The 27,560-nt window shown below is 42.1% G+C and overlaps 2 protein-coding genes across 2 annotated transcripts; one reads left to right on the forward strand and one right to left on the reverse strand.

Moving 5' to 3' along the window:
- Nucleotides 1–1,946: 1,946 nt before the first annotated feature.
- On the reverse strand, nt 1,947–5,343 carry LOC129703153 (probable G-protein coupled receptor 148). The gene has a single exon (XM_055645320.1). It carries the CDS (start codon nt 3,000–3,002, stop codon nt 1,947–1,949), a length of 1,056 nt encoding a protein of 351 aa, XP_055501295.1. The 5' UTR covers nt 3,003–5,343.
- Nucleotides 5,344–14,662: 9,319 nt separating this feature from the next.
- LOC129703794 (probable G-protein coupled receptor 148) lies at nt 14,663–19,097 on the forward strand. Its single transcript, XM_055646505.1, has one exon. It carries the CDS (start codon nt 14,989–14,991, stop codon nt 16,018–16,020), a length of 1,032 nt encoding a protein of 343 aa, XP_055502480.1. The 5' UTR covers nt 14,663–14,988; the 3' UTR covers nt 16,021–19,097.
- Nucleotides 19,098–27,560: the final 8,463 nt, after the last annotated feature.

Genomic DNA, 27,560 nt, shown 5'->3' on the forward strand with positions numbered 1-27,560 from the left:
TTTGCACAGAGTGATGGAACAGAGATTTTGATAGTCTTTTGGTTCATTTTAGGCCACTGTGAGCTTTGCATTCCTGACTGTGACAGTCTGACATTCACGATCATACAGATGTAATTTTGACTGCAGTGCAAGATGAGCAGTGCAAAGAGGTGGGTTCCAGTGAATAAGGAACAAAAAACAATGAAGCAAAGCATGTGGACAAAGCAAGGGAGGCAGTATTTTATCAGAGAGAATTGGACAAAGCTCAAGAAAAGGAGATATTTTGTCCATTACCAGACATCTATTCCAGCATCTACACTCTCTTTTGTCTTCCTGCCAGGGGTGTATTTTCCAATAAATGGAAAGCAAAAATAACTCCAGAAGCTGAAAATCTGAAATACAAGCAAAAACTGAAGATCAGAAGTCCCATTGGAGAACAGTCAAACTTCTTTCTGGCTCTGATATTCATGAAAAGTGAAGTGCATTCAACAGTTCTGATGAAGGGTTCCATACATGAAACATTAAGGGTCTGTGTTTACCTTTACATAGATGCTGCCAGACCTGTTGAGAATTTTCTAACATCTGTTTTTAAGTTTATTTTTCAGAATAGGTTTTTATTAACAATCTAGTACAATTAAGATCACCCAAACTCACACATTCCAGGCATCACAGGGATACAAAATCTGGGTTTATGCAGAAAACATTATTATTTGGGAGATTTTTTGATTTAACTGAGTGGATATCTTCTGCACTGCAACCAGGTTTTCACTGTTACACAAAAATGCTGGAGAAACTCAGCGGGTGCAGCAGCATCTATGGAGCGAAGGAAATAGGCGACGTTTCGGGCCGAAACCCTTCAGTCTGAAGAAGGGTTTTGGCCCGAAACGTCGCCTATTTCCTTCGCTCCATAGTTGCTGCTGCACCCGCTGAGTTTCTCCAGCATTTTTGTGTACCTTCGATCTTCCAGCATCTGCAGTTCCTTCTTGAACAGGTTTTCACTGTTGACTGGTTTCTATGGGTCAGACTCCATTTAGTACATACATTGTTGGAGTATTAATTTCTATTCAACATTAATGACAGCTGATTCAGACAGGCAATTTACAGTAGTTGCTCAGAACAAAACCCCACAAAGTACCTGTGGCTTGGGAATGGAATAATAAATAAAGCCCACCAACTTCTAACTCTCAAACTTTGTTTCTACTGGCAAAGAGAGTTCAATTATCATCCCTAAAGGAAAGTGCACAGGAGCTTTCGTTCATTCCACATTCACAGTCTAGTTACAATGTGCAGCTAAACCTCCTCTGAAAAACACTCACCTTCCCCAATTTGAATGTCCTTAAGAAAATATCAAGGGCAGTTTAGCACCCAAAATATTGAGAGTGCCTCAGAAACACCACTGAGGCCCCCAACACATTGAGTCCCTTCTGTGTCTAGTTGCAGAGTATTGACCACCAACACTTGCAGAACTGAAGGTCGAAACGTGTGCCTCCCTGTCCAAATACCGGTTGCTCATAATAAAACAAGCCATTCCTGTTATAATGGAATGAGGACAATGGCTCTCCATCACCCATCTGATTCCTGAGATTGTCTTCCACAGATCTCTGACTTGTTCAAAAATTAAATAAAAATTCAAAAGGAAAGCTGACAATTTATTCAGAAAGTACTGACAACATCAACATCAGGTTTTGTTTTAAATGTTAAATATATGAAGACTTAATTATACAAGAGTGACTTTGTGGATTAGTTGCTGCTATCATAGACCAGCAGGGCTGAATGGCCTGTCTCTGTGCTCCAAATTCCTATGGCAAACTGAAGCCACCTTTGTGGAATCAGGTGTCTGCCAGGCATCAGGTATTGCACAGTGCAGATTCCGCACTGCTTGTATAAACTCCTGATCAATGGTGATAGAAATAGGAAAAGGAGAAATGAATTGCCTCACAGTCAGATATCTTTCTCTTCATTTTGCCTCACAGCGGCCTTATTTGAGCTATCGACCTCAGAGTGAAGAATGACCGGATGGTATTTGTAATCTCTCGATACCTCAGTCCATAGACATAGGGGCTCACTGCCTTCGGTAACATCAGTATATCATTTACTGACACAATGATCCAAGCTGCCGACTGGGTCTCAGTCGGATGCATTCCATTAATCACCACCCCACCTAAGAGCACAACCAGAGGGGAGAAATAAACAATTAACAGCACTGAATGGATGAGATAAGTCTGCTTTGCTCTTGAGTTGTTAACCCATATCCCCGATGTCTTAGTTTTGCAATATAACATGATACAGGAACTCGATATTAGTACTAAACATATTAGAAAATAGAGAACCATAATGCCATAAGAACATTTTAACAAAGAAGTTCCAAATGGAGAGGACAAAAGCACCAAGGGTGCCACACACATCGTCAGCAAGGAGAATGGATTTGTCTGTGTCCCTAACGTAATGATGAGCAGTACAGAGGAAAGGCTGACAGAGGTAATCCATATGCAGGCAATGATCTTGATTGTTCTAGAGTGGGATAAAAGTGAAGAATAGTGAAGAGGCCAACGAATGGCCACATAAGTGTCCACCACCATGGCGGTGATTGTCAGAATCCCATTGGAATAAGCCACAGTTAAAATGAACAAAAACATTTCGCAAACTACTTTGGGCATTCCAATACCCACCGTGTTCAGGATAGCAATAAAGGTGTTCAGTACCGAATAAATTAAATCATTCACCATGGTGTTAGCAAGCAGAAGATACCTGGTCTCCTGACGAAGACTGCTGTTCGAAAAGATGGCCATCAGGACCAGAGGAGTGGCCAGCAGTGAGGCAAAAAGACAGATAACTAGAGGAATGACCAAACCATCCATTCCTTGATAGGACATAGTGAAATATGATTTCTGCATTAGGTTACGTAAGACTCGGAGTTCTGCAGTCTGCGAGAGATTTGTGGAGAATTGCACAGAAACCGTTTCTTGCCCCAGAAGAGACATCACGTTGTAAGAATTGCAATTTTCACATTTAGATATATTCATTTTGTGCGGCTGAATGTAAGCTCAGTCCCAAAGATTCTGCTGCTTGTATCCAGAGCCACGATGATCTTCAAATTATTCTATCTATTTTGAAGCTCAGACTTTAGCCAAGTCTTTTTCTGAGTATTATCTGCAATGTTACTGCAGATGACGCCTGCAGCCAGATATAGGCCACAACTAGTTTGACGCTAATAAAGCAAATATTTTCTTTAAAAATTGCAGAAACTGTTCGGGTTCAGCGCCAGGCACCAATCCTACTTCGAAGCATTGCTGACTTTAGTTTCTTTAGAAGTGCAGGAAGCAAAGATTCAGGTTTATCGCAGGACAACCCAGTCTCATTCCACCAGGATACCAAACACCATCATCCTCTTATGGTTAACATTGACTACGATCCTTGAAGATATGGGGTTTATTCTCATGGAGAAGTCTGCATCAGAACAACTCTCAAATGAGCTGAGATTTGAACAGGGTCTCGCTGCAACTAATTGCTTTTTCTTCCTGTCCATCATTACCTTTGACTAACTATTTGATTTGACACTCCAATTCACACACACTGTACATGGCCAATCGAGGTGAATAATATGTCCTGTTTACCCAGGACATTATTTGGTTCAGGACCCACTGATAATGGAAAGGATGTGAACTTGAACAATCAATCCTCCGAGCTACTTACGGTTTTGTAATTTTAGAAGCATCTTGCGCAAGAATATCAGCAGATGACCAATTAATGGCACAGGCTGCAGCAACTGCCTGGATAATATGGTGCAGAAAACTGAGTGCAGAAAGCTCAAAAGGATGCTGAAGGAAATGATTCACTTGATGGATTATAAACACATTTAATATTATGACCTTTTTTCAAAAATACATTTATTCATCCTTATAACTATAAAACTCTGATCTTGGATGTGTATTTTACTTGGATGTGTATTATCCTCTCACTTCTGATGTGTGAGGTTCCCACCTGCTTTAAAAGGGCATCAATAATACACCAAGCCCAAGAAGAACAAGGTGACATGCCTCAATGACTATCGACCAGTGGCACTAATGTCTTTGGTGATGAAGTGCTTTGAGAGGTTGATTATGGTGCATATCAACTCCTACCTAGACAAGAACCTCAACCCACTGCAGTTCGTTTACCACCACAACAGATCAATGGTGGATGCGATCTCACTGGCTCTCCACTCCGCTCTGGACCACTTGGACAACAAAATCTCATATGTCAGGCTGTTATTCATTGACTACAGCTCGTCGTTTAATACGATTATCCCCTCCTAGCTGGTTATCAAGCTCTCAGATCTGGGTCTCCGCGCATCCCTCTGCAATTGGATCCTCGACTTCCTCATTCACAGACCACAGTCTGTCCGTATTGGTGGAAATGTGTCATCGTCGATAACGATCAGCACAGGAGCACCTCAAGGCTGCGTGCTCAGCCCCCTGCTGTGCTCACTCTATACTTATGACTGCGTAGCCGGACATAGTGCGAACTCCATCATCAAGTTTGCCGACGACACCACTGTTGTGGGATGAATCACTGATGGTGACGAGTCAGAGTATAGAAGTGAGATCGACCGATTGACCAAATGGTGCCAGATAATAACCTGGCTCTCAACACCAGCAAAACCATGGAACTGATTGTGGACTTCAGAAGGGATAGGATAGGGATCCACAATCGCATTTATATCAACTCGCCATTGATATAAAGGGTGGAATGGGTCAAGAACTTCAAATTCCTGGGCATGCAAATTTCCGAAGATCTTTCCTGGTCCCAGCACACTGATGGAAATATAAAGAAAGCACATCAGCGCCTCTACTTAATCAGAAGATTACGGAGAGTCGGTATGTCAAAGAGGACTCGTTTGAACTTCTACAGGTGCACAGTAGAGAACATGCTGACTGGTTGCATCGTGGCTTGGTTCAGCAACTTGAGCGTCCAGGAGCGGAAAAGGATGCAGAAAGTTGTGCCCACTGCCCAGTCCATCATCAGCTCTGACCTCCCCACCATCGAAGGGATCTATCGCAGTCGCTGCCTCAAAAAGGCTGCCAACATCATCAAAGACCCACACCATCCTGGCCACACACTCAGAGATGAGAGATCCACTGTCATCAGGTAGAAAGTACAGTAGCCTGAAATTTGGTACATCCAGGTTCATGAACAGCTTCTTCCCCACAACCATCAGGTTATTAAACTCACCATCAAACAAACACTGAACTATAACAGCCTATTGCACTTTATCTGATTATTTATGTGTTTATATATGGTCTATGCTATATAGACGCACTGAAATTTTCTGTATTTATGCTTACAATATTCTGTTGTGCTGCAGCAAGCAAGAATGTCATTGTCCTATCTGGGACACATGACAATAAACTATCTTGACTCTTATATTTATTTATTTATTTTGTGTGTGTGTGTGTGTGTGTGTGACGCCGCTCGCTGCCCGCCCCACTCTGCTGCTCCCCTCCTCCCCCCCCCCCCCCCCTCCTCCTCCTCTCCCCCCCCTCCTCTCTCTCCCCCCCTCCTCCTCCCCCCCCCTCCCTCCTCCTCCCCCCCTCTCCTTCCCCCCTCCTCCCCCCTCCTCTCTCCCCCCCACCCTTCCCCCCTCCCCCCCCCCCCCCTCCTCCTCCCCCCCCTCCCCCCCCCCCTCCCCCCCCCCCCCCCCCCCCCCCCTCCCCCCCTATCCTCTCCTATCCCCTCTCTCTCCCTCTCTCCAACCCCCCTCTCTCTCTACCCCCCCTCTCTCTCTGCCTTTCTCTACCCCCCCCCCCCCATCACTCTCTCCCCCTCTCTTCCCCCCCTCTTCCCCCTCCCCTCTCCCACACCTCTCTTTGTGCGTGGGGGGTGGTTAGTGTGTGTGTGACGCCGCAGGCCGCCCCCCACCCCCACAACCATGCGTTGAGGGGATGGGACCCAACAGGTCCCACTTGGTCTAGTAATCTATAATAATTAAAAACTATAATAATTAAAAACTATTTTTTTCTCTAAGGTAGATAAAAGTACTGGAGAAACTCAGCGGGTGCGGCAGCATCTATGGAGCGAAGGAGACTGAAGAAGAGTTTCGGCCCAAAACGTTTCCTATTTCCTTCGCTCCGTAGATGCTGCTGCATCCGCTGAGTTTCTCCAGCACCTTTGTCTACCTTCGTTTTTCCAGCATCTGCAGTTCCTTCTTAAACATTTTTTTTCTCTACATTCATTGTACCATCAATTTAACATATTATAATATATTAATATGCTTCAAAGTCACTCCTGTTTCATCTCGTGTTTGAGAGGCTGATACACAGGACACAAACCCTTAGTGTTCAGTGGTGGCAGGACCCTGACCTGTGGTCCTTCCCCACAGAGCCTTTGCGGTGACTGCCCTGTGCTTCAGTCCATCCATCAGCATGTACTCATGTACCTGAAATGGGCCACTGCACCACTCATTAATAGTAAGATTAAATGAGAACTTACCAGTTTGAAGTTTGATCTTTATTTTATGAGGAGTTACGTCGAGGGACTACGTGAAGAAGGCCGTCCAGGCGCACGCGCGTCAAACTTCAAAGCAGCGGTGTGAAATCACAGATGATATATACCGAAGCATAATAGTAAGCTACGTGATACAAAACCTAACTTACCTTTGATCTTTATTAGGGTGGGAGCGGAGGGCACGTAGTCCCTCGACGTAACTCCTCATAAAATAAAGATCAAACTTCAAACTGGTAAGTTCTAGTTTAATCTTACTATTTTACTTCGGAGTCACGTGAGTGACTACATGAAGATTTTAAAGCTTCTGTGATTTCAGGCCGTAGATTCAATCACTGCATTTTGATTGACTGTGAGTGAAAAACAGTCAATAACGTGCAACCATAACATTTGTTTAATCAGTTAATGGTTTATTTTATGATAAACATTATGTGTCCCATTTTAATCACTAGGGACATTTAATACTGAATCCAAAACAGTACCACCAAATACACCAGGGTCTGCAATCTCTTTGTGGTAATATTTGTGAAACGTCCTTTCATTTGCTCATCCTGGATATGGTCTATTGGAATGTCCAAATCCTTGGCCGCCAATGTTGCCGCTGGTGGAATGAGATTTAAATTTGTCAGTATCAATTCCTGAATCCAATAGCACCTTCTTCAGCCATCTTGAAATTGTTTGTGTTATCACTTTTTTGTGTGTTTTTTTATGGCTGATAAATAATGCGGATTCTACACCTCTAAGGTGCTTGGTGGTCTCAATGTAGTGTTTCAAATATGTAACTGCGCATAGTCTTTGATCTGAAGGATATGCTGAAAAAAACAATTTACACCCCGAGACTCCTGGTCTGCTCTGTTTTAGCAGGTCATAGACATAGAATGTAATTTCCTCTGTTGTCATTCCCATTCTGTCTATCCTTAATTTGTGTAATGTTTGTACTCTTTGGGCTGAGACTAAAGCCATTAACATGACTACTTTCATGGTGATTTTGTCTAAAGACAAATTTGAAATGGGATCCCAATCCCTAAGCAGTGTTAGTACATCCCTCACATTCCAGATTTCCGTATATCTCGGTCTGGGAGGTTTAGCATTAAAGATGCCCTTCATATATCTACAAATCAACGGGTCTGATCCTAGAGCCTGTTGTTCAGATGGTCTCGATAAGTATGCTGACAAGGCACTCCTTGCCGTGTTAATCGCACTATAACTTAAATTAGCATCAAAATGTAATGTTGACAAGAATTCTACCACATCTGAAGTGTCTGCAGTGTGGTAAGAAATATTTTGTGTTGAACAAAACTGCTCCCATTTCTTATAGTAAGAAATGTACTGCTTTTGGGTACTATCCCTCCAGGATCCTGCAATTACATCCATAGTGCGATCTGATAGTCTTCTTCCAACATATGGTCTTTTTAGAATCTGCAAATCAACAAATCAATACGATCATGTAAAGAATGAAAATCACCAGTTACAGAGTGCACGAGTAAGTTTTCTTGTCTTGAGACATGCATTATAGGTTCTGTCATCATTTTTAACACTAGTGGATACCATGGTTGTGTGGGCCAGTCTGGAACCACCAACAATCCTGAAGCATTATCTTGTTTGATCTTCTGTAGACACCTACTGATCAGATAAAAAGGAGGAAATGCATATAAGAACATTCCAACCCAATTTAACGTAAACGCATCTACTCCTGTTGCACCTGGATCTGGTTCCCACGAAACATATTGAGGTAACTGGTGGTTCAATCTGGATGCAAACAAGTCAATTTCTGGTTTCCCAAATCTTTTCACAATTTTATGGAAAATGTCACGATTTAACATCCATTCTGTATTGTCATTAAAAGTTCGTGACCTAGTGTCTGCAATTATGTTGAATTTACCTGGTAGGTAAATTGCAGAAAGCCAAATGTCTTTCTTAATACACCAGTGCCAAATCATGTTTGCCAATCTGTCACATGCTTCTGAGTTGATTCCACCCATATGATTGACATATGCCACTGCCGTAATGTTGTCAATCTGAACCTGTACATGCAAATTTTGTACCTTGCGGCAAAGGGCTTTCAACCCATGAAATACACTTAATAATTCAAGATAATTAATGCCATGTGTCTCGAGCAAAGGTTCTTCCTCTGCATTCCATCTACCTCCACAGCTTGAGATGTCATCAGCAGCTCCCCAATCTAGTGCACTTGCATCGATTTGTAAAATGATAGCTGGTGATTCAATCAGAATTTTTCTGTAAGAACAATCAACATTTTTAATCCACCATTTTATATCCTCAATTGCTGTGTTTGGTAGTTGCATGGGTCTATCGAAACGACCAGAATGTCTTTTCAACGCCATACCTTTGCTCGCTGCAGCTGCTGATAATGCAGTTGGCCAAGCTGAACATCTGGAAAAGAAGCAATTAGTTTGCCAAGTAGCCTTGCCATTGGCTGATTGATGGTTGTTTGCCTGCAATTAGTTCCTTACAACAGTCAATAAGCTGCAGCTTTTTGTCCTTGGGTAAGGTCACTTTCATGTGCTCTCAATTAATAGTGAACCCCAAGTAATCAATTATTTTGTTGGGTGTCAGTCTGGATTTATCTGGGTGGATCACAAAGCCCAACTTTTGAAATGTTAGTTTGACTTTTAAAACTGATGCTGTTGTTATGGCTTCAGTGTCTCCCACAATTAAAATGTCATCCAAATACGCCATTATCAAATGGCCTTGGGCTCTTAACAATGCCAAAATTGGTTTTAGCAGTTTTGTAAACAATCTAGGGGCTGAGGTTAAATCATTAGGCAATGCTTTGAATTGCCACAATTGATTCATCCGGACAAATTTAAAATATCTACGATCTTTAACATGCACGGCCACAGAGTAATATGCATCTTGGAGTTCTATGCTTGCCATATAGCATTCTGTTGAAATTAATTGCAAAGCATTAGTAAATGTCTCCATATTGAAATGTTTATACTGTACAAAAGGGTTAAGACTTGTAAGGTCCAAAATGAGTCTACAGCCACCATACTTTTTTGGTCTAGAGAAAATACTAGATATGAACTGGTGGTTTTGATGTTGTTTTCTCAATTACCCCTTTTTTACTCAATAAGTTAATTTCTACTCGAATGATTCTAATCTCTTCTTTAGAGAAAGAATGTATTCGTCTTGGAATATGTTGAGTAGGGGGATTTTTATTTTGGTAGAATTCAATTCTAAACCCCATTATACTGCACAGTATATATGCATCAGATGTTATTAGTTGCCATTCTTTTAGGAAGAATTGTAACCTTCCCCCAATTTGTGAGTAGGGCTCATCAGATATGTTTCTCTCAGTACCAGAACCACCTACCTCAGGGTTTCCTGGTGTCACGTTTTGTACCTTGCCCCTTGTGGAAATACCATGTCCTCCACGTCCTGATGTCGCACGCCAATATTGTGTATGCGGGTACGAGCGATTTGGTCCTTCACCAGTTTCCTTTCGATATGGATATTGCCTTCTAGCTGTGCTGCCAAACATCGGTGGTTTCATCATCCCGATAGTTTTTGATTCTTCGTTGAGAACCTTCAGCTTTTTGGCTAGCTCTTCTCCAAAGAGTAAGTATGGCAATTGTATATTAGATGGTTTACAGAGCCCTGCAAACTTAGGATGTATGTTAGGTCTTATCGCAGTTTTACGAATACAGTTTCTTTCAAAATGTGCATTACACATCATTCCCATCACATCCTGCTGTGACGTTGTCACATTTCCTTCTTCCAGGTCTCTGGCAAATGCCGTAATGCTTGACCCAATTAATCTTAGTGCCCGCTGTAACCTCATTTCTTGAGCTCGTACTGTAGTGCCCATATAACTCCACACTTCACTGTTAACAGATGGAACTGCTAGCAGAGCACAATTTTGCAGGACTTCAAATTTGTTCACAATATCATCCATCGTTGGTTCTTCCAAATGATGGGAAAGCAGGTAATTTATACTTTCTGCTATATCCTCTGGTAGAGGTTGCCCCTTGTGTCTGGGACTACAGAACGTTTGGGCCAGCCCTGGTACTTTTCTTTTTTGTGTTGAGCTCTGGTCCTCAATAGATTCATTGTCAGAGTATTCTGGATATTCCTCCTCATAATGGGTTTCACCTGGCATTTCTTCATCAGGTATTTAATGCGATGCCTCTCTTATCGGCCTCCGCTTTTTTGCCCCTCTTTGGGGTATATCAAGCTCTTCCATTGAGCTGTATACGGGCAGCCCACATTTGGGTGCTGCTCCATATTCTGGGTCTCCTGTAGACCAGCGTCTGTATTGTCTTTCAGACATTTCTGTTGTTGCCTCCGTGCTAGGCCAGCCAACATATTCATCTTCATCATCAGGCATTTCGGTCACTGGCTCAAATCTGGGCCAGTGTTTCCCAGAACCTCTCCTGGGTGTTCCATGCGGTTGCTCTTTAAGCCCGCGTTTTTTATACTCCTTCTGGAGTTTGCCTTTATAAATCATTTTATCCATGAGGAATTCCAGTTGAGAAACTCTGTCTGACATGATCTCTGGTTCAGACTCGTCTACAGGCCTATTAGTTTTCTTTTTGGCCTTGCTCCCTGTGGGAGTTTCAACGGGACTTTTTTCTCCCGGTTTAGAAGTACTTGGTTTCTCTACCGTCGACTTTTTAGTCGGGCGCCCGCTACTCTCAGACATTTTGTCTTCTTGAGTGCTTACTGCGGTGCGCTTTCCCTTATTCCTCCCACCTTTCTCCATAAATTAAGACTTGCCTGTCTCTGCACGCAGTCTCCCCGGGGAAAAGCAGCCTGAAAGTGAAAGTAAAATACTTACGTTCAGGTTTTCTTTCACTCACCGCTTGGAGGTTGCGTACCTCCTTCCCGCGGTCGCAGCGCAATGCGTCTGACAAGATGACGCGCGTGCGCCTGGACGGCCTTCTTCACGTAGTCACTCACGTGACTCCGAAGTAAATTGGATATCTTACTCTAGAACAGTGGTTCCCAACCTTTTTTAGTTCATGGGCTCTTGGGCTCTTGGCCCCCCCCCCCAGAATTAGGCCATGAAGTCTACTCCACCATTCAATCAAGTGACCTTTGACCTATCTTTCCTTCTCGACCCCATTCTTCTGCATGGAAGTTTGCACCAATCAGTGATCACCCGTACACTAGTTATATCCTGCACACTTGCAAACATTTACAGAAGCCAATTAACCTACAAACATGCATGTCTTTGGAATGTGGGAGGAAACCGGAGCAACTATAGAAAACCCAAGCAGTCACAGGGAGAACGTACAAATTCCATTCGGACAGCACCTTTAGTCAGGATTGAACCTGGGTCACTGGCGTTGTAAGGCAGCAATTCTAGTGCTGTGCCACTAAACATCACCGTTGGGAAGTAGCAGAGGCAGAATAAGTGACAGGGCAAACTTGTGGCAAGTGCAGTGAGGGGTGAGGTCATTCAGTTTCACGCAAGAGAAAGTGACCAGTGTATTACATAAATGTGGAGAGAATGGAAATTGAAGGGCTTGAGAAAGCTTGTTGATGAGCGCAAATAGAAAGTTCATAGGTTAACAAAACAATTGCTTTAATCTGCAGAGGGCTAAATCAATAGCCAGAGGATTCACAGTAATTGGTACAGTATATGTTGGTTGGACCTCAGCTGGAGCTCGCCTCTTTTCTTTTGCTGGGTATTGGACACCTGAGGAGAGTAAATTGGTACCTGTGAGTGATAGTGGTATTAGAGGTGGGATTAGGGGGATAAGGGTGCATTTATTCAATGAACAATGTTAAATTTCACGGGAAGAGTTACGCAACGCCCACTGCCTTGAAAAGTATAATCCTGCTTTTTTAATGCTCATCGACGGTGGAATCAGCTGCACAGATGGCCTGGTGGATGGCTTATCTCTATTACGTGAACTTTAGGAGACTAATACAGATGCACCTTGTGTACCAGAGTACCTGTGTAAACAGGCTTTAAGTGCAGGCAAGTTAATGTGAATTAGTAGAACAAGCTCTCACTAATGATTCACTGGCTATTGTTTCCAGATGCAGCAGGTAATCTCGACTTCGCTGAAAGATCAGTTTACTGGGCAGAGGTAACTTTGTATTGTTTATAAAATGCCCCATTCAAAAACAGAAGGAATTACTGCACTGACACAATCATGCATGAGAGAGTCATGAGTGATTCAAATTACTGGAGTGGCAACACGGAGGCCTGGACTAACAGTCAAGTGGTCTGGGTTGAAATCCCACCATGGTAGGTGAGGAACGTAGATCCAGTTAGTAATTTAGAATAACAACTAAATTGAGTAATAACGACTACTAGACTATTAGATTGTGCTATAAAATCATACATCTCCTTCTCTAATTGCCTTCAAGGAATTCTGCTGTTGTTATATGTGATTCCAATCTTTGATTTTGATATAACCAAGCAAACCATTTAGATTTTGGCTGCTCATTGCCATTTTTCTTAAGTGGCAATTAGGGATGGGCAATAACTACTGGCTTTGCTAGTATCGCCCAGTTCCCAAAAAATGAATGAAGACACTGTTGTTTTAATCTGTGAGGCACCTTGGTATTTATCAATGTAGCTAATCCTTATAGACAATAGGTGCAGGAGTAGACCATTCGGCCCTTCAAGCCAGCACCGCCATTCATGGCTGATCATCCCCAATCAGTACCCTGTTCCTGCCTTTTCCCCGTATCCCCTGACTCCCCTCTCATCCTTCTAAACTCCAGAGTGTACAAGCCCAGCTGCTCCATTCTCTCAGCATATGACATACTTAACAGCAATTATTCTACATTTAACAGTCCAATACAAAATGAGTCCTAATGCATTTCCCAAAGTTTCTATCCCTTTTTCAAACCAGTTATCTCTCCCGTTCTACCCAGTGGATGGACAAAGGCCTATGGCTGGAGTCAACCTGCACCATGCAAGTAACATGCATCAGCGCCTTTCCCAAGAAGATATCTGAAAACCTACTGTTGATTCTGTACCAGACACAACCACATGAATCATGAATGTTAGAAGATGTGAAACAACATAGAATGCTCACAGATGTGCAGTCTACCTGGTTTGCTATTTATGTTTAGAAGACAAATGCAGGAACTCCCCAGATAGACACAAAATGCCGGAGTGACTCAGCGGGTCAGGCAGCATCTCTGGAGAAAAGGAATAGGTGACGTTTTGGGTCGAGACCCTTCTTCAGACTAGACCGAGTACTCCTCAATGTAATATAAATCAATGGGGATTGGTTTGGTAATTTAAGACAGATGTTCTCCATAAATTTTCTGCTACTATGGAGAGAGTTTACCAGTGCATAAGGGATTAATATTGTTCAATGAAGTTAAAAATGAAATGTTTTGCTGAAAAATAGGATACAATTACCTTGAGCAATTGTACCACCCATGTCAGGTGCTTAGCAGAGATTCTGTTCGATTATTGATCCAAAATTTCCCTGCAAGTTTGTCAGAATTGTACCAATACTGAAATATTCGTCAGACACATAGAGAGGTTATATTGGCAGATTGACAGGAAAATTAGGACATTTGGGGCCATATATCCAGTTCCTTCGACATTATATTATAAATTGAGCTGATTGATTTTAATGGATGTTTTGGACGGAAAGGTCAAAGTCTATTTCTTTGAAAAGGGATGATCCTAATAGTTAATTCTGCTTAACTCGCTGTCGAAAATAGGAATGGAGGAATACCACATGAAGTCAGGTAGCATCTATGGAAAGAGAAAGTGAGTCTTGAAGAGTTGTGAATATGAAATATTAACTCTGTTTCCTTCCGTACTGACTCATCACAATAAAAATATCTCGACTGTTCCCTTTTTGCAATAAGGCTTAATTTTTTTTAATGAAATCTGAATCTTCCTTTGGCTGAGTGGAAATTATGGCAATGAGAAAGGAGGGTTTCAAAGGTTATTTTAGTCATCCTCTGGAAAAGGATCAGATAAGGGAACAGGTAACAGGGACATTGTTTTTCATTCAGATAGGTGGTGATGAACAGATGGGATAGTAAAACAAAGTCAAATTACTGGTAATGCACACATTCCATTTTCCCTAATGGGCTCCCCCCCCCTCCAATAACATATGTGGCCCATTAGGGAAAATGGAATGTGTGCATTAGCAGCAATTTGACTGTTTGACTACTCCATCTGTTCACCACCACCTATCTGAATGAAAAATAATCAGTTGTGCTGTTTTCAAGAGCTACACTTGCTCTGAAGTTTCAGAGAGGCACAGGGGAATAGTGTTCCACAGATAGTTAAACTTGTCAGACCGTGCTGTTGTATTGAGAGATCGCAGGGTGAGTGTACAGGAAATGAGAGATCTGAATGCATATAAGAGGAGAAGGGGTTCATTCTATGTATCTTACCACAGATTGTAAGAGTTTGGATTAAGTAATTGTTTCCAGTGGATTAAGATCCATCTCAGCCGAATATTGGAACTGAATGAAATTCAGGAAGCGATTCTAACCATTTAGGATCACTTTTACTTCTCCAAGAGGATGATGAAGACAGTTGATTTGTGAATCCACACTAAATGCAGCAGGATGGCTTCACTTGGTGCAGAATGCACTTTTCTTTTCCACTCTAATGGCTCATCAATCCCAAACTCTACATTTGCCTCCAGCACTATTGCTGAGATATACTTGCGATGGGTTCAGGCTTTGTTGCGGGGCCGAAGTAGGCTTACCATCATCCCTGGAGGAATCTGCTTCTTTGCATCATTGCTAGCCAGCCCACTAATTTTGCTCGCCATTTTCACCAAAAGCACCCTCCGCCAAGAATCCAGATACCTACTGCTCGGCAACACTTTGATCAGTGACTTGATTTACTCGGTGATAAACTTCAGCATCCAGCTTTCTAATGCTTTCCAGCTGAGCTCTCCCAAGGTGGTGTGTGAATTGCTGCTTTTCACTCTCACGACTACATGGTGCTGTGGGATTATGACAATCACAGCCATGGTGATAGACACCTACCTGGCTGTTAACTGGCCTCTGCACTATATCACTCTGCTCCCCCCTACTAGGACAGTCAGATTGGTCATCTTCATATGGTTTTTGGTTACTTTGCCACAGTTTATCATCACTATCATAATGATAGCAACACAACAATCTCCATTTTGCAAGTTGAAATTGTGTGAAGTGGACTACATTTTCCTAATAGCTCCACACGGCGCTGTCCTTGCTCACCTTTTTTATGGGATGTTCATTCTTCTGTTACTGTCATGCATATGTTTGCTGCTGGGTTGTTATTTCATGTTGTACTGGAAGACAAGGAATTCCGGGATATGGAGAGGCTTTACCTCCAGGGCAAGACTCACCTTTCTAATGCACTCTATTGTCCTCTTCTTTTACTTTGGTTCAATGCTACTGCTTATATTTGAAAGCATTTTATATTATTGTGGCATGATTAAGTTTGAGACTGTTACTTTCCTCACCTGGGCATTGTCTAATGTAATAATGATGGCACCAAAGGCCCTAGCACCCTACATGTATGCAATGAGGTACAGAGAACTAGCAAAGGTTATCAAATCATTCTTCTTTGTAAAAAAATTGAATCGGGTGGAACCCTTGTGTTAATCCTGCAAGAAGATAACATTAATGTAATCCCCGTGTTTGTCAGAATGTATTAGTGTTTAACTAAGGTTATTATGTGGGCTCTAATGTTAAATATGTATCCCCCTTACCTACAAAGCATTATCAAATATAAGCACTGCATGAGGGATAGGGCACAGATTTCAAAAGCACAGATACCAGTGAAGCTGCTGGTTGTGACCTCAATGGCATTTTCATTGGAGCAATTAATAACAGCACAACAACTTCTATGTCAGTTGAAGTCTGTGTGGTTCGGCTTGTTAGAACATGCAGAATCATCCTGGATCTGCCCCACAGCTCTTGTGTGGACTACGGGCCCTGGCTTGGCCCGTGCACCCTGTCCACACTGCATTCCCCACCTCCAGTATTCACACACATTGTCCACTGTCCATTCCCAAGCTCCAGCTCACACACCATGTCCACAGTTTGTACCTTGGATCTGGCCCACACACCCAGTGCACAGTCTGTCTGTTCCCTGTCTTCGGCCCACACACTCGGTCCATACTCCATGCTCCTGCTCCTGAATACAGATCCCATCTCCGGCCCACACATCCGGTCCTCGCTCCGGACCCAGGCTGCGCCCACATACCCTGTTCACAGTCTGTTGCCTGGGTCCGGCCCACACAAACAGTCCACAGACCGTTCCCAAACTCTGGCCCACACACCCTGTCCACACTGCATTCCCTAGGTCCAGCTGTACATTCGTTCCATGATCCTGGCTCCAGTAGTTCCTGACCAACCAGACCCTGTTCCAGCCACAGATCCACCCATGTTTCTCACCACAAACCTAACCCAACACTGACCTGAACCTTGACTCCAGCCATACACCTGGTCAGGATTCCAACCAAATGTACTAGATGTCAGTACAAGATATCTCATGGAAAACTGGACACACCAGACACCACAGGCATTGGGTCTGGAAGAATGGGCTATATTTACAAACATTCCCAGTAATTCATGGGCAATCTTTAAGGGACAGAAGTTTAGGGGTAACATGAGAGGGAACTTCTTTACTCAGAGAGTGGTAGCGGTGTGGAATGAGCTTCCAGTGGAAGTGGTGGAGGCAGGTTCGTTGGTATCATTTAAAAATAAATTGGATAGGCATATGGATGAGAAGGGAATGGAGAGTTATGGTATGAGTGCAGGCAGGTGGGACTAAGGGAAAAAAGTTGTTCGGCACGTACTTGTAGGGCCGAGATGGCCTGTTTCCATGCTGTAATTGTTATATGGTTATCTTGCGAGGGCACATATCCGTGGGTATCATGGATAATGAAGATTTGTCTGAAGAAGGGTCTCAACCTAAAACTTCACCTATCCATGTTCTCCAGAGATGTTGCCTGACCTGCTGAGTTACTCCAGCATTTTGTACCATTTTGTGTATTAACCAGCATCTGCAGTTCCTTGTTTCTTCTAAGTGAAGATTTATTGGTGTTTTTAAGTCAGTGCAATGTAGGAAAACATGACAACCTGTACGCAGCAAGTTCCTGCAAACAGGAATAAAATAAATAATTAAATTATTTGTTGGGGGTGTTATTTATCCTTGATATAGTGAACTTCCTTGATCACTATTTAGTGCTTTTACATCCATTTGATGTTGGTATAGGTATTGGTTTATTTTTGTCATGTGCACTGAGGTACAGTGAAGATGTTTGTATTAAGTGCTATCCGGGCATATAGTTAATTTCATTGTTGAGTGCTACAGGTAGTGCAAAAAGAGAAAGAAAACAGAATACAGAATATAGTGACACAGCTACAAAGGAAGTGCAGATTTAAACAAATGCAAGGACTGCAACTAGGTAGATTGGAAAATCAGGAATGCATCCTTAGCATATCAGATGCCAGTTCAAGAGTCTGATAACAACATGAAAGAAGTTGTTCTTGATTCTGATGGTGCATATCTTCAATCTATAGCATCTCCTGCCAGGAGAGGGGAGAAGAAAATGACTGGGGCGTGAGAAGTCCTTGATTACTTTCTGAGGAGGCTTAAGAAAGTTCACCTGTCCCCCCAGATCCTGTTCAACTTCTACCGCTGTACCTTTGAAAGCATCCTGACCACCTGCTTCACAGTATGGTACAGCAGCTGCACCACAGCTGATAGGAAGGCACTGCAACGGGTGGTGAAAACCGCTCAGCACATCATTGGTGCCCCGCTCCCAGCCATGGATGCCCTCCACCGCAAACGGTGTCTGAGACGGGCCGGGAAAATCATTAAGGACCCCTCTCGCCCTAACCATTGCACTCCTCCCATCAGGGAGCCGGTACAGTAGCCTCAGGTCTCGCACAAGCAGGCTGAAGAACAGCTTTTTCCAAAATACCATTACCCTGCTGAACTCACAGGCCCGACGCTAGCTATCTTTTATACTCTTTTATCTGTATATATTTATTTGCCTATGTACTAGTTTAATTCATCCACATTGCACATATTGTTTTAACCAGTATTTTACTACCTTGCACTCTGATTAGATGCTAAACTGCATTTTGTTGTACCTGTACTCGTATTTGTGCAATGACAATAAAGTTGAATCAAATCAAATCAAATTACATTGGCTGCTTTTCTGAGGCAGAATGAAGTGTAGATGGAGTCGATTGGGGCGGGTGTTGGAGAGGCTGCTTTCATGATGGACTGGGTTGTGTCGACAACTCTGCAATTTGTTGAGGTCCTGAGAAGAGACAGTCAATGGGGTTTTGGTTTAAATGCCTCAAAAAGGCATCTAGGTTTTTCTCTCTCTGCACTTTCTAATCCATGGGGTTTCAGTTTCAGGTCTTAGCAACAACTCTGATCTGTATTTCACAGCTTTAATGTGTCCTTAGTTTGTTTATTCTCTCTCTCAATGGGCCTCAATAATCTACCAATACTCACCATTGGTTGTGTAGTGGTAGTTACTGCCTTACAGCACCAGAGACCCGGGTTCGATCCTGATTATGGGTGCTTGTCTGTACAGAGTTTGTACGTTCTCCCCGTGACCTGCGTGGGTTTTCTCCAAAACCTTTGCTTTCATCCCGCACTGCAAAAACGTACAGGTTTGTAGGTTAATTGGCTTGGTAACATTGTAAATTGTCCCTAGTGTCCTAGTGTCCCTTGTGTGTGTAGGATAGTATAAGTGTGCGGGGACCACTGGTTGGTGCAGACTCAATGGGCTGAAGGGCCCGTTTCCGCGCTGTATCTCTAAACTAAACTAAAACTAAACTAAATCACCAACCAGAAAACAGAATCCCCTTCTCAATTCTGGCCTTCCCCTCATCCTTTTGTCCCCTCCACCTTTCCCCACCCTCTCCGCAACTTAAAGCAAACTAATTTGTTTTCCCACTTCCTTCTTTGAGTTGAAAGGTTTTCAACCTGAAGTGTTAGCTCCATTTCCCTTTCTGCAGATGCTGTCTGACCCGTTGATTGTTTCCAGCATTTTCTGTCTTCATTTAAAGTCATAGAGCATCAAGACAGGCAGTGAATATCATGGGTATGAGGTCATTAATATTTCATAATAGTTTAGCGTTGGCATTGCTTACATTATATAAGATATTTCAATTAAATAACCAGTTACATATAATTTGAAATATGGGCCCTCCATAGATATCTTTAGGATTACAGATGTACCAGTCAGTATTCTGAGTATCTTACTTTTGTGCTGGGCGAGTAAAAATAAAGGAGACTATGTAGTCAGCAAAGCAATCATAGTTGTTCATGCTGAGGCGTCACACATCCTCAGTTACCATCCGGAGCGGGATCCATCGCCGGGGATCCCTGGTGAGGAGCTCCGGCCCTGCGGTCTGCGGTGCTTCTGGCTGCGGCGCACCGGGGACTTTAGATCTTCGACCCCCAGCCTGCGGCCTACACCATCTTGAAGCTGCGGTCTCCAGTAGGGAAGCACCGATTCGGGACTTACCTTGTCTGCACATCTGGCCGCCTGCAGCGGCGACTGCGGAGGGTTGTGGTCCCGACCACAGGGGAAAATGGAGGAGGACTGACCAAACTTTGTGCCTTCCACCATAGTGATGAATGCTGTGGTGGATGTTTGTGTTACATTTTTTATTGTACATTGTGTGTTCTTTTTTATTGTACCGCTGCTGGCAAGTTCATTTCACTGCACTTTCTGTGCACGTGATGAATAAATCTGACTTGACTTGACTTGATTTTCCTGAAGACAGGCGAAGCAAACAATTGGCAACGTTAAGCCTGTGACTTCATGAGGAGTGACTTTAAGAAGTGACTTAATGAGGCTTTAACCTACATCATTTGAACTTGTGGAGCAAGGGGATTATCATCTGATCCATTTACATCATTTGATACATCTTGACCTGGCATAACAGAAGAAAAATATTGATTCACTGAACATCCCTACATAATTTTATTTGGCAAATTAAATTCCAGCTCCCCTACTTTTGATCTTGGATACATGATTTCTAAGTTTATGTTTCAAAGACTTGACTTTTTGGACATTTATTGAGATTTCATTTTAGACTGTAATTAATTGGAATGCATATACAAATGGATTGTATGTCTGAAGAAGGGTTTCGGCCCGAGGCGTCGCCTATTTCCTTCGCTCCATAGATGCTGCTGCACCCGCTGAGTTTCTCCAGCATTTTTGTGTACCTATACAAATGGATTACTTATTTACAATTTACATGCAATTATAATTAACATGAATGCACTGGGGCCTAAATGTCCTTAATCTCGGAATCTATTTAACAGTGCTGCAGTGAGCAGAGCCACTGCTTTGCCACGTCAGTGACCCAGGTTTGTACCTGACACCAGGTGCTGTCTATGTGGATTTTGCTTATTCTCCATGTCATGGTGTGGGTTTCCCCTGAGTGTATCAGGCTCCTTAAATCATAAAGAAATGCAAGATGGGAGATTAATTGGCCACTGTAAATTGCCTCTGGTGTGTAGGTGCAATATGGAATCTGGGGAGTAAATCAAAATGGTAGGATTAGTGTGAATGAGTGGTTTACAATTGGAATGGACTTGATGGGCTGTAGGGCCTGTTTCTGTGCTATATCACAATGACACTTAGTATGTTATACTTTAACATTCAAAATTTAATGTAATTTTTTTTTTCTGCACAAAATTTACAAAAAATCTTGAAACTTGACAATTATGTCACATGCTTTTACTCAGCCTAGTATGGATACGCGTTATACAGTGGCTTGTAAAAGTATTCATACCCCTTGAACTTTTCCACATTTTGTCACGTTACAACCACAAACGTAAATGTATTTTATTGGGATTTTATGTGATAGACCAACACAAAGTGGCGCATAATTGTGAAGTGGAAGGAAAATGTTACATAGTTTTCACATTTTTTTACAAATAAAAAACTGAAAAGTGTGGCGTGCAAAAGTATTCAGCCCCCTTTACTCTGATACCCCTAAATAAAATCCAGTGCAACCAATTGCCTTCAGAAGTCACCTAATTAGTAAATAGAGTCCACTTGTGTGTAATCTAATCTCAGTATAAATACAGCTGTTCTGTGAAGGCCTCAAAGGTTTGTTAGAGAACATTAGTGAACAAACAGCATCATGAAGCCCAAGGAACACACCAGACAGGTCAGGGATAAAGTTGTGGAGATGTTTAAAGCAGGGTTAGGTTATAAAAAAATATCCCAAGCTTTGAACATCTCACGGAGCACTGTTCAATCCATCATCCGAAAATGGAAAGGGTATGGCACAACTGCAAACCTACCAAGACATGGCCGTCCATCTAAACTGACAGGCTGGGCAAGGAGAGCATTGATCAGAGAAGCAGCCAAGAGGCCCATGGTAACTCTGGTGGAGCTGCAGAGATCCACAGCTCAGGGGAGAATTAGTTGTGCACTCCACAAATCGGGCCTTTATGGATGAGTGGCAAGAAGAAAGCCATTGTTGAAAAAAAGCCATAAGAAGTCCCGTTTGCAGTTTGCCATAAGCCTTGTGGGGGACACAGCAAACATGTGGAGGAAGGTGCTCTGGTCAGATGAGACCAAAATTGGCCTAAATGCAAAACGCTATGTGTGGCGGAAAACTAACACTGCACATCACCCTGAACACACCATCCCCACTGTGAAACATGGTGGTGGCAGCATCATGCTGTGGGGATGCTTTTCTTCAGCAGGGACAGGGAAGCTGGTCAGAGTATATGAGAAGATGGATGGAGCCAAATACAGGGCAATCTTTGAAGAAAATCTGTTAGAGTCTGCAAAAGACTTGAGACTGGGGCGGAAGTTCACCTTCCAACAAGACAACGACCCTAAACATACAGCCAGAGCTACAATGGAATGGTTTTGATCAAAGCATATTCATGTGTTAGAATGGCTCAGTCAAAGTCCAGACCTAAATCCAATTGAGAATCTCTGGCAAGACTTGAAAATTGCTGTTCACAGACGCTCTCCATCCAATTTGACTGAGCTTGAGCTATTTTGCAAAGAAGAATGGGCAAAAATTTCAGTCTCTAGATGTGCAAAGCTGGTAGAGACATACCCCAAAAGACTTGCAGCTGTAATTGCAGCAAAAGGTGGTTCTACAAAGTATTGACTCAGGGGGGCTGAATACTTTTGCACGCCACACTTTTCAGTTTTTTATTTGTAAAAAAATTTGAAAACTGTATCATTTCCCTTCCACTTCACAATTATGCACCACTTTGTGTTGGTCTATCACATAAAATCCCAATAAAATACATTTACGTTTGTGGTTGTAACGTGACAAAATGTGGAAAAGTTCAAGGGGTATGAAAACTTTTGCAAGCCACTGTATAATCGTTCTAGACTCACTATTTATTATGTATGGGCCTGTGCTGGTTTCATATAATCAATTTCAGCTTAGTATAGAATGTAATGCACTATTATGCAAGATATTCTGATGTGGGATCTGATACATATTAATGTTATATTGAATAGCATATCCTGACTCAATGCTTAATATGTTTTCTTCCTGCATTAATAACATGTATTCAATGGGATGCTTATCATTTCCAAGAAATCAAATAGACATTGTCATGAGGAAAATTTTCAATAATTGGATCACAAAAGCGAATCATCAATCATTGATGTGATCCGGCCAGAATAAATCACAAAACTAAAGCAATAAAGAAAATATATAGAGGAAAAAAAAATCCTGTGGTGTTCTTAGATTTGAAATTGGATGATTTTCTTACAGTTTATCTCTGATATTGTAAAATTATCAAAGATAGTTCTTCCAATTGCTTTCCTGTAATTCTCTCCTTTATGTATATGGAATTACAAATTCAAGATTTCAGAAAGGAAAAGTTTGAAACTGTTCAAATCAAATATTTTCCTAGAAAACGTATTCAAGGAAAATATCCCGAATAAATCAGGAACAAAAGTGATCCATTGTTACAGAGACATAGAATCATAGGATGTCACAACACAGAAGCTGGAATAACAAAGAACAAGCAACCCCGCAGTGCAAGCATATCGAAAAATTATCAGAATGAGATTGGGGAAATGGAGTGCACTTGGGAAGATGGAGTTTGGAAAACACACCAGATAATATTCGTAATAATGGCAAGTGAAAGAGATTTAGAGATACCAAGGATGAATTCCAAGTAAAGATTAGAGCAAAGCTATGATAAAGAGGAGTGTGTAGTAACTGCAGATGCTGGTTTAAGTCAAAGGTAGACACAAAATGCTGGAGTAACTCAGCGGGTCAGGCAGCATTTCTGGAAGGATGAAATGGGTGACGTTTTGGGTCGGGATCCTTCTTCAGACTAATGGTATAAATCAGCATCTGTAGGTTCCTTTTTATTACATTAAGAATCAAAATGAGTTAGGCACAGCAGGAAACATAGTGAAAATGTAGTAACAGAGAAACTGACGGATTCCTAATTTGGAATAAAAGGAACCAGAAAGCAAAATCAGCCTGCAAACTTGGAGAAACAGGTAGGACAAGAAAACAGAGAGCTGGGTCAGGCCGGAATAACAAAAAAAAACTCAATCATTATCAAGTCTCTCGCACCATTAATGGAGAGAACGATCTTGAAGCATTATAAAAACTGACGGAAAGATGAACAATAAACAAATGAAGGCAATATGAGGACATTATATTCTACTTTCTCTTATATTCTCTTATACCCACTCATGGGTTTCTCTTTATACCTGCGGGGTTTCAAATTCCCTTCAATCAATAACCGGTTAGATCAATTTAACAAATACGTACAGTGGGAATTACAAGATCAATGATGACATGTGATGTGAAAATTCCTTCTGTTCTCTGCCTGGAAAACCATACAGGAAATACATATATTTTCTGTTGTATTAAACCTTTTTATTGAAACATTTACAGGATTAGGCTAGTACATAGTGATTGTGGTGAGGCAGAGTGACCCGCAGGGAGCAGCATTTATATGAACAATTGCTTTAATTATTGGGTTATTTCCTGGAGACACTTCCTATCCTATTAATTTTAGATGGGATTCACATCATCGACATACATTATCCAGAATATACATAAAATATTCATGATGTTCCTTAATATATCAGCATAATTGAATCATAGAACTTAAGCACAACTAATTGAAATGTAAACCAGAGGCAATATAATAGATACACATTTATCAAGCTAGCTTTCTTATGAGTTTGCCATACACTGGCTGGTGACCAAACCTCATTGCTTTCACTAATTATTTATTTATAGTCATCAATAATGATAGAAATTGGTGCAAATACTCAGCAAGTCATGCAGCATCTGTGTAGAGAGGAAAATAGTGCACATTTTCACGTTGATGAATACAGTAGATAAAAGCCCATTAATCTAGAATGTTAATTTCGCTTTCCTCTTTATAGATGCTGCTTGCCTTGCTGAGTATCTCCAGCACGTTTGTGAACTCACTAACAAATTACTCCATTGTTAGATTCTCGGGTGTAAAGTAGGAGGCCTGTAAGACACATTCAACTTCTCTTTACCAAATGTGAAACATTTGTCCTCTTGTTATGAAACAGTTCTATGTTTGATTCAAAATGAGCATTAGCAAAGGTAGTAAACAAAAAATGGTGATATGTGTACAAATTAGTTTAGTCTAGTTTAAGGGCCTGTCCCACTTGGGCGATTTTTCAGCGGACTGCCGGGACTGTCAAGTTCGCGGCACTTGCTGAAAAACCGGAAACTGGAATGGTGAATGTCAGAGTGGAACACACACGCACACACGCACACATACACACAACACACACACACACACACAGCAAAGGCGGGGGCCATGGAAAGCAGGGGAGCACTGTCTGAAATTCACGGTGCAAAGCCAAGGTGATACAGACTCACACCGCGATGACTAAGAAGGTTAAGACAGCTAGCACAGTGTACTGTAAGTCCTTAAAAAGATACGGGGGGGGGGGGCAGAAGGGGGGGGGGGGGGGTAGGGGGGGGGGGGTAGAAGAAGGGGGGGGCGTAGAAGGAGTGGAGACATTTTTAAGAAGCCAGCCAACTTTTAATAAGCCAGAGGTACACAGCTGTGAAGTTTGGCGGGCATTTAACATTACCAGTTGGTTATCCTTGGTTCTGAACACTCGTGCTTACGTTTTTTTTCCCAATGAGCCAATGAAAATGCCCTGTTCAGCAAAGGCGATTAACTAAAACTACCTACAACTACCTTGACTACCCATAACTACATGGCGACCCCATTACAATTTCACCTAAGACCACAGGATTATCGATTTTCTCCATGGCGACCAATCATTGGTCGCAGAAAATGTTTCAACCTGTTGAAATTTTTGCGGCGACCATACTGAGGTCACAACTAGTTCCCAGAATGCAGGAACTCCTCGTGACCATGAAGGAGACTCACCAGAGACCACCAGCGAACATGTGGCGGCCATGTGGCAATCATGAGGCTTCACTCGCCTAAAAAGTCACCTAGGTGGGACAGGCCCTTAAGAGATACAGCATGGAAACAGGACTTTCGGTCCACCGAGTCCAAGGGAGAAATCCCAAGAAACACTACCCAAGTTCAATTTATAAAATGTATTAGGTAAAGGGAATTGTATAGCGACAGCTGGTGGTGACTTTGGTTAGTCAAACTCTCAGATTGGCTGCATCGATCACGTGGACGTGGGGGGGGGGGCGACTTTCGCACGCTTTTTACCGAGTTGTTTCAGTCTAGCACCACACTTGTGGAAGTAGCATAGCGTTTTTGACTGTCATACCGACCTGAGTTAATTTGTTGTTTTACCGTTGCAAAATAAAGCAACCTGCAGGGCGATGTTTCCGTATTTTACCAGTGCTTCAAACTGAACACTGTGCATCGAATAGGGAATCGAACAATTCATTTTGATCATTCACATTAACCTCTTAATTTGGATTGTGAGTGCCCTGGTGAAGATTTAACTTTACTGTTCTTACAGCAAGAGAGGGACCAAAGTTATGACCCCTACCACCATGAAGGACTCAGCAGCAAGTGCATAGGAACATCATCACATCGAACACCATCCCGACCTGGACATGCACTGCACTCACTGGAGCTGTCAAAGTCCCGTCTAATAGCATTGTAGGCGTTCCTTCACCACATGGACAGTTCAGGAAGACAGCTCAGCACCACCTTCCCACAATCATGGGCATTGATCCCCTGATTACTTATAGAGAACAGATTTCCACCTGCCCAAGAAGTGTTGTGGCATTATGTTGAATGAACAGTTTTCTGTCAATCGCAGCTTAAAAACTGGAGCATAATAATCTTGCAGCGTTATGAGAACCTGGGGCAGGTGGAACTAGTATAGATGGGGGCATGTTGTTTAGCATGGGCATGTTGGGCCGAAGGGCCTGTTTCCACACCGTATGACTGTATGAATAAGAGCCAGTTGTGTTGTTGCCAAGATCACATTCAGTAATGAGAGTGGATAAATTAATACACAAATTTAAAGCATGATTACAAACTTCACTATATTGTAGCAATGTTACAAAATGTTGAGATTTAAAAAATCAAGTCTGCAATTTATCCCATCAGATAAAGCATAAAAATAAGTTTAATTTGATACCTAATTCACTTTCATATCTTCATAATTAAAAAGATTATGGCCATTTTCATACTCGGAAATTAGCATCTTGTTCCCTATTGCTTTTCCATTGACAACACAAAAGCTGTGATCGAGGACAGTCAAAAGCCCATAACTTTCTTAAAAATTAAGAGAACTGAATGAAAATTTCAGTTATTATAGTTTGAAGCATGCTGAAACACATATGAAACATCTTACTTGGATGACCTGAAATTAAAGTATATAATTAGCTAGGTACCTAATTGTAGCTAATTACAAAATTGACCGTTGTGACGGAAATAGTAATAAACACCCAGACTGCCTTGAAAATTCAAAAATGTGATATTCTCAAGATCAGAACTTTAATATTATTGTATTATATGCTGTAAGTCCATAACAGTAATTGACCAAGTCTTTATGGAGTAGATCAGTACACCTTGTATCAGCTAGCTGGTACATTGGCATATCATAATCAGTAGCATCATCATACTCCTCAGATTGTATCCAATAAGCAACTCTGTACACCTTGTTTTTCCTCAACTTTTCAATTTTGGCATTGTAAACTACAGGTTTTTG

Source organism: Leucoraja erinacea, chromosome 14 (assembly GCF_028641065.1).
Source record: "Leucoraja erinacea ecotype New England chromosome 14, Leri_hhj_1, whole genome shotgun sequence".
In the NCBI taxonomy this organism is placed as follows: Eukaryota; Metazoa; Chordata; class Chondrichthyes; order Rajiformes; family Rajidae; genus Leucoraja; species Leucoraja erinaceus.